An 8292-nucleotide genomic window follows, 5' to 3' on the forward strand; every position below is an offset into this window, starting at 1 on the left:
GACTAACTCAAATCAGCTGTTCTGGAACCGGTAACTCAGAGTTTCCCATCTCAGGGTAAATCAACTCAGAGTTCAGGGTTAGACTCAGAGTTTGTTGAACCTCCTTCAACACTTATTCCTAATATGAACTGTTTCACATGAAACCTCAAATGCAAGACATTGATTGCATGAGATTAAGTTTGTCTGTATGAGTTTGTAAATGGCAGCCCTTGCCCTTTTGTAGTGTGAACATACTATTTCTCATCAAACTGTGATAACTGTGATTAAATACGTCTGCCATATGTTGCCACCCCTCAAAAATTCCTGCCCCCCTCTGCCACCCCATAAATATTTTTCTAAATCCACCCCTGGAGGCGCCAATGCTAACCTCTGTACCACCATGCCGCACTTAAGAAAATCCATGTATTATCATATATATCAGGCCCATCAGGCCTATTTTGTTATAATGTATATGCTATTTTATTGACTTTACTGTTGTAAAAATGATTGCCGTTGCCATGTCCAATGTATTTTTCTAAATACTTGACCTCCAAGAAAAATGTCATGAGGTTCCATATGGCAAGCATGACGTTATAACACGTGTTATGATTCTGTGCATTAATAGCATTGATAGCTTTTTTTTTCTGTTCCTGCACAAGCATTGCTATTTTTTTGCTGCATTCATAACTGTAACTGAAAAACCCTGACATACTGTACATTAATGACAGCTCCAATGTGCAGAGCTGAGAATTATGTGCACAGCTCAAATTTTACATTCACTATTGTGCATATGCAAGTGATATTTCAAGCACTGAAATATGTTTATGGTACAATGCTTTTCCATTACCTCACTGGATTCGTTGTCAGTCGGGTGGATGACGATACGGACCAGGAATGGTTTTCCACTGGCTCGGTTCCGTTCAAACTCACGAACCTCCTCCAGTACAACCCTGGCTACCACGCTGTCAGGAAAACGCAGGGCAATCCCAGCACCGAGCACAGGGAAGGCGACAGATTCAAACCCTCTCCTCTCACAGGAAGTTAGGATGTTGTTGATGGCCAATCTCAGGACCTGGAATAGGTCAGAATTCAATGATTTTTAAGGCTAGACACAAGAAATACTATAATATGGTGCAGAAAACTGATCCTAAAACAAGAAGTTAAGACTAGTGATGGCCAAATGAAGCCTCATGAAAAACTTTCTTTATTTTCTGACCCCACCAGATAGCGCTCTTGGTTTAAAGATAAAGGCTGAAGGACTTGCAATGAGGTGTGCTTTCAAGCCTTTGTTGAACAGACAGCGCCATCTAGTGGCTTCAGAAAATAAAGACAGTGGTTTATGAGGCCTCATTTGGCCATCACTAGTTAAGACACAGCTGAAAAGAGTCCTCCACTATTTCACCTGGACTGCAGTTCCATATGGGTCATCATCCCAGGGGACGAGGTTGAGGAAGAACACTGCACTAGATGGAAGTTCAGGTAAGCCCTCCACCAGGACTGCGTCACCAGGCTCTGATTCTTCTCCTCGTTCTTCCCTGAACCTTGCAGTCAGGTGGGATTTAACCATATTGAATAAAGTGTTTCCAACACGGGTAGAGAGAGGATCATGACCAACCATGGGTGACGCCACAGCATCCACCTAGACGGAGAGCAAGAGATGTGGTGGGGCTTAACACACCAGTTTATGTAAATTATCTAAGTTTCTCATTCCTTCAGATTATTCCTAGTGGTTGTCCTTGTTAACAGGAATTTCTAGTCATATTTATATAGATTTCCAAATTGGGTAGTCTACAGTACCAGACACAGACAGTTAGAAAGACCCGAAACACAGTTTTTCTCCTTGAATCTGCAGTAACTGTTTTGGCCACTCGCTCACTTCTTGTGAACAGGAAGTGGGCGCCATTCTGTTTTCTGTACCGTAAAAATGGAGACTGGAAAAACTTCTGTAAGACTAAGCAGTGCTGATCAAATATAAACCAAGATTCTGTCACTCTGTGGCCTACTTCTTGCCGAAAATGTTGACAATATTGTTTCCTGTGTCAAAACAGACAAGGTAGCATTTTGCGCAGTGCATTCTGGTAGTTGTAGGTTTTCTGCCTCTTGCGCAGAAGCAAATGTGACAGCCAATGTGGCACCGATTTCAAAAGCATTTGCATCTTTCTGCTGCATGGACAACCTAGTTTGATGAAAAGACCATCTTTCCAGCGGTGAAAGGCTTCATAAAGACATCATCGAGATAAGCAAATCCATTTATAATGTCGTGCCTGCCATATGGAAAAGCCCTTGTGCAAGTATCCCAAACATTAGTAATAATTCCAAGACTTGATCTTATCCTCCAGTACAATCATTTTCTCATCTGAACAGGCCTGATTCACTTTCTTAAATTCTCAGATAAGTTTCTCACCTGCTGGGTCTCGATGGTTCCCTGAATGATCTCTACAGAGACGCCATTTCCAGAAGCTTCAGCAGTGGCTCCTCTTGCAGTGTCTTCTGCAGCAGCACCCAACAGGAACCCTCGTAAGCTTGGTGCACTGTTTCCAGTACTCATCCCTTGAAGAAGCCGGTCACATGCTTCCTGCATGGCCTTCACCACCTCTCCTCTATTATCAATCAGGATGATTTTTCTCAGACTTCTCCCCCCCTGACTGCCAAACTTCTTAACAGCAGTTACAATAGCCTCAGAGCACACAGTGACAGGAACACCCAACGTCCCTGAGCTGATGCAGGGCATGGCTATAGACTGGAACTCCAAGAGTTCTGATAAATTCAGAGCTGACTGGATGGTTTTCTCCAACAACACCCTTTCTTTGCCACCTGATTTTCCACCTACAGGCCCAACAGCATGCAGCAGTCTCTTGCAGTTTAGGTTCCCCCCTGTGGTCACTACCACATCGCCTGTAGGAATCTTTCCAGTCTGCTTTATTATAGCTCTGCTCTCCCTCTGCACCTCAGGGCCGCCTGCTTTACTCAGTGCAGCAGCAACACCTCCACCATGGTCCAAATCTTCATTGGCAGCGTTCACAAGAGCATCAGCCTCCAGTTTGGTGATGTCACCCTGACACACCAGCACCTGGAGCCCGTCACAAAGGCTGTAGCTAGCAACCATTGTGTTTTCTTCACTTAAACTCAGAGATGAAAAATTATGTGCAAAACTAAGAAGTTCATCTTTCCCAGTGGGGCTTTGGGTAAATCTTACGGTACCTAACGAGTCAATGGTTACTCTATCCTGAAGAATTAAGTCCAGAAATTCATACAGCCTGTCTCTGACCTCCGTCACTTTGCTGGATTCACCCTCAAGCACCACCGTGGGCCCAGAGGAAGACATTAAAGGATTTAAGGTGACCCCTGAATAATCAAAACCATGCAGCTCCAGTAGTTGTGGCAACTCTTGTGCTAACTCTGAGAAAGGCACATGGACTATGCTTTGCACACTAGACTGGTCCAAAATAAACTGTGCAACGGCTTCACTCAGCTCTTCAACCTCTTTGGTGTGGCCCAATAAGCACACTGTGCTGTCTGAGCCAAACACGAGCTGAGCCCTGTATTGGCCTTGGTTTATCTCTTTTGTCTTGGACTTAAGTTTTTCCCGAAGCTCAGATGGCACAGCAGAGCAGTTTGGAACGTCAATCTTGACTTCCCTGAATATTTCATGCAGTTTTTTTTCTGTGTGATCCAGTTTATCAGCAGAGAGGGAGAAGAACCGCAGCTCTGTGTCTCGTAATTCTATTTCCACCTTGTCACCAACCCCTAAAAAGTCACCTAGCACCCCTGGACCTCCGTATGCCTTTCTCAAGAAGGCCAAAAAATGTGGGCTCATGTCAGGAACTGTCCTTTCTAACACCAAACTCTCCTGATCAGAGATCCATTCACCAGCCTTAAGAATCTCCTCTGCAGAACCTTCCAAAGCTAACTGACCTGCAGCTCCCTGCGTGACCTTCACTCCTGGAAAATCCTGTCCCAAACTGTGCTCAATCTCTTTCCAGAGGAGACGAAGCTTGGACTCTCCCACTCGACAAATGCTGGTTTGCGTCATACTTAAACCTGCCCTGTCCTCTACTTCCGCCAACCTGGCATTCACCTGGGAACGTTTCCCAACAACAACAGCCATCCCAACCTCGCTGTACACCTTTACTTCATCTGTGGTCTGAGGAGAGCTGCAGGCCTGAAGCAAAGCTTTGACCTTGTGAGAGTCTAACTCATAGTGGCACAGGTAGCCATCAAAGAGTTTGTCTACCTCTGCTTTCCAGTTGCTAACATCATCTGCAGCACCAGGTTGAGCTAAACGGCTAACTAAAACCTTCCCCTCTTCCGGGTAAAGCTGAGCAGAGCAGGAAACAGAGGCGAGTTCTGTCTGTAGTTTTCTCCCAGCCTTTGGACATTCCTTTAGGTAACGAAGGAGGTAAGCATTAAGTTGTAGTTTGTATTCTTCACCACTTGGTGGAGGTGTTGAGGCAGGCATGGACTGTGGGCTCTGTTGAAAGGAGATATCCAGATAATGATAACAACAGTTTACTGGTCCTGGTTGCATAGAAACAGTTGGATTGTAAGAGCTTACTATTAGTTTATGAACATATACATCAATGTACAGAGTTTATGATGCGCTATAAAACCTCTTCAGTGTTATTTGATGGCACGAAATAGGGAACTCGTAAATAAAAATTGATTTTGTGCATAAACAACCTTCACTGAATGACAGAAATGTTGTGCTGACCTGTTCTGGAGCTATAAAATCCTGACTTGGAGAGGAAGCGAGAGGTTCCAGGCTGCCTTGGACAGTGAACACCAGACCATCCACAACATGCTCAGATCTCCGCAGGACCCTCTGCTGATCTAAGACAGAACATGTGACATTAGTTATTGTGAGTTTTAAATAAGGGCATTGCTGTTTATTTGAGAAAAACACAGGTTTTAAACTTGATGAGATTCTTTGTCTCTCACTTTGTCTCTCGATTGGTTAGTGACCATCAGCTGTACACTACTTTTCACAATGCATTGTGGGATACTCTGAGTCCATTATATAGGGTATAACAATTCCCACTATACATTCGAACAGCACTACAAAATGGCGAAGACATTATAAGTGGCCTGTTTAGGGAGTACTGAGGGATTTCTATGGAAGTTTTTATTGGACTTTATTATTTGTAACCCACACAAGACAATCTACAAACTATCTACAAACATGTTTATTTTTACATTTGTCTTGTGTAAAGTCATGTCCATGAAAATATAGATTGATGTGCATAACTTACTCTGTAACCAGGTACTTTAATTTTGCTTAAAACGTTACAGGTTTTACAAATGTGAACTGGTTTTGCACATTTGTGGATCACTTCCGGTCAGTTTGTGTCTAAGTTTGTGGGACATTTGTGACGTCCTTTGTATTTGTTAGCATAATTTTGTCCAATTTCTACCACAGCAAATCTGTAAAAAAAATAAAAAATAAATTAAAAAAATCCACAAATGTGAAGTATAATCATTGGAAAGCTTGTATTGGATTTTCTTATTTGTAACCCACCAATGACAATCTGCAAATGTGTACCATGTTCAACAAATATTTCACTATCCACAAACATGTCTTTTCATATTTGTGCTGAGTAAAGTCATATCCACAAAACTTCTATAGGATTTCGGCTGGTGATTCGGTCTATAAAGTTTACTGAATATTTGTGGACATGAGCTACTCTCTTTGAAAGCCAACAAACTTGATAAGTCAAACTTGGGATTAGGGCTGCCACTAACGATTATTTTCATTGTCGACTAATCTGTCGATTATTTTTTCGATTAGTCGACTAATCATTTCATCGAAAAATGTGTTAAAATGTTGAAAAATGTTGGTCTGTCTCGCCCAAACCCCAAAATTACGTCATCTAATGTCTTGTTTCATACTCACGCCAAAGGGTTTTAGTTCACTGTCACAGGAGAGTGTGTAAAGCTGCCAATATCTGAACGTAAGAAGCTGCAGTAAGATTATTTTGGGGTACTTTTATAGTACTTTTCTATGAAAAATGACTCAAACCGATTAGTTGACTACTAAAATAGTCACCGAATATTTTAATAGTCGATTAGTCATCGATTAGTCGACTAATCGTGGCAGCCCTACTTGGGATATCAAATATTATATTAGCCAAATAAATTGTTATAGATCGGCATATCAGATAAAAAATCCAATATTGTGCATCCCTATCTCAGTGTAATCTATTCTGTAACATCTTTCCCAATTCATTGTCTGTGGAGCAGCTTCAGTCTTTATGTAACAGGGTCAGTTATACAGCAGTAATATGTGTAACAAAGTCAAATGTACATTACTGTACACAAAATGTGCACAAAATTTGTTTCAGTTGTTATTACCTGACACGCTTAGGCCTCCGCAGTCAATATGTGGAACGTTTGACTCAGATTCTGTACCCCTATGTTCACCTTTGGGGGTATCCCACGGCTTACCTCTCCCTAGTGATGGCCAAATGAAGCCTCATGAACCAGTTTCTTTATTTTCTGACCCCACCACATGGCGCTCTTGGTTTAAAGATAAAGGCTGAAGGACTTGCAATTAAGAGTGCTTTCAAACCTTTGCTGAACAGACAGTGCCATCTGGTGGCTTCCGAAAATAAAGACAGTGGTTCATGAGGCCTCATTTAGTCATCACTACCTCTCCCCTTTTGCTGCTGTACTCCATTGGAGAGATAAGCAAAATTGCTCTCATAGCAATATCCATGTTTTAGCGCTGTGTTCATACTTTAATTTTATGCTAACATTTTCCTGTGTCACTTAATTTGTACAGGCCCACGAGTCTATAAGGTCGTGTTTGTTCTTGCCTCTTGCTGTCAGGTATATTTTCTGTGTTTTATTGTAGTGAACTGAATCTAAAATGGCCGCCCCTTTTGCTGTTGTACTCTATGGGAGAGGGGCTCGAGTTTATATAGTGGTATTTGACGAAGGATTTTTTTTTTTTTTTTTTTTTTTACCTCTTGCTGCCAGGACTAAACATAGATCACCTCCAAAGATGGTTTGGGCCTTTTCATTTTAACACAAAGCAGACAACTGTGATGGAAAGTTTTGGTATTTAACCATAATGTGTTCTGCATGTTTTGTATACCCATGTTCTAAGGTTACTTGTTTTGATGAAACTGAACTTCTCACCTAGTGATATGTGTTGCTCATTTAACCCCTACTGTGACCGCAGCAGTGTGACGAAGTTGTTTTGCCACCACACAACACTATCCACTGGTTGCATATTTGATGACATCACAAATTTAAGTTTTACTACTCTATGTTTTGGAATTAGTGGGAGATTTGTTTCTGTTTACTGATATTTTTTGGACTTATTCAGACCATAGGAGTGTCGTGTATGAACTTTTAAAATGTTACCCTTTAAGTTTCGCCTTCTCGGGAAAGTGAAACTTAAAATGCCTTTGCTGTTTAGGACCCAGTCTCGCAAATTTCCTGTCGAATCAGTGGGGTCATAGACAGTTTAACACATCATTACAATCGCTGCCTATACATAGGCTACAGTTCACATTTTATTCTACAGGCGAATAAATTTAATTAATAGGCTATAGTTGATGCATTTACTTTATAGTTCAAATGGGTGCTCCTTTGACCACCCACATTAATACACAGCTCGCGACCGCTCGCGACTTAACACAATTGTAAACATGAGTTAATCATTAAAGTGCTGTGTTTAATGACTTACCCTTCTGATATCTGAAAGCAATGCTGTAGGTTTTATCATCCACCCTGCTCAGATTGCCGCTCTCTCCTCCGTCAGATTTGCGGCGAATACGGAAATATGTTTGCACCCGCTTCACCTGCTCCTCTGTCAGGCTGTGGCACTCGAAGAAAACGGGGAACCTGTAAATATTATCCATAGTTTACCTCTTGAGAATAGATCAATAAGGCCAAGCATGTAGGCTCACTGCAGCGGTGCAGTGTGGGCAGCGATGTGTTTACATGTTTCCAGTCTGATGGAGAAACTCCGCCTCTTCTGCTGATAGGATAGGAGGAGGCAGTATTTCATTAGTTAACCCTATAATAGAAAACAACTACAGTATACTCATTGGTCTCTTTATTAGGTACACCCTGCCAGTACCGGGTTGGACCCCCTTTTAAGTTCTTGGTGGCATAGATTCAACAAGGTGCTGGAAACATTTCTCAGAGATTTTGGTCCATATTTACATGATGACATCACACAGTTGCTGCAGATTTGTCAGCTGCACATCCATGATGTGAATCTCCCGTTCCACCACATCCCAAAGGTGCTCTATTGGACTGAGATCTGGTGACTGTGGAGGCCATTGGAGTACAGTGAACTCATTG

General features: G+C 42.1%; 2 protein-coding genes across 2 annotated transcripts in view; both read right to left on the minus strand.

Moving 5' to 3' along the window:
• The window catches only part of LOC126404489 (protein mono-ADP-ribosyltransferase PARP14-like), a 12462-nt gene extending 4521 nt beyond the window's left edge, over nt 1–7941 (minus strand). The window contains exons 1-5 of the mRNA XM_050067736.1: nt 7670–7941; nt 4691–4809; nt 2384–4450; nt 1382–1618; nt 827–1051 (exon numbers count right to left, since the gene is read on the minus strand). Of these exons, the coding sequence (XP_049923693.1) occupies nt 827–1051; nt 1382–1618; nt 2384–4450; nt 4691–4809; nt 7670–7844 (2823 nt within the window). The 5' untranslated portion in view covers nt 7845–7941. The remainder of the gene's footprint in view (nt 1–826; nt 1052–1381; nt 1619–2383; nt 4451–4690; nt 4810–7669) is intronic.
• Nucleotides 1–8292, minus strand: part of LOC126404502 (E3 ubiquitin-protein ligase TRIM47-like) — a 45183-nt gene that overhangs the window by 14965 nt on the left and 21926 nt on the right. The window lies entirely within an intron of this gene.

The sequence above is a fragment of the Epinephelus moara genome, chromosome 17 (assembly GCF_006386435.1).
Source record: "Epinephelus moara isolate mb chromosome 17, YSFRI_EMoa_1.0, whole genome shotgun sequence".
NCBI lineage: Eukaryota > Metazoa > Chordata > Actinopteri > Perciformes > Serranidae > Epinephelus > Epinephelus moara.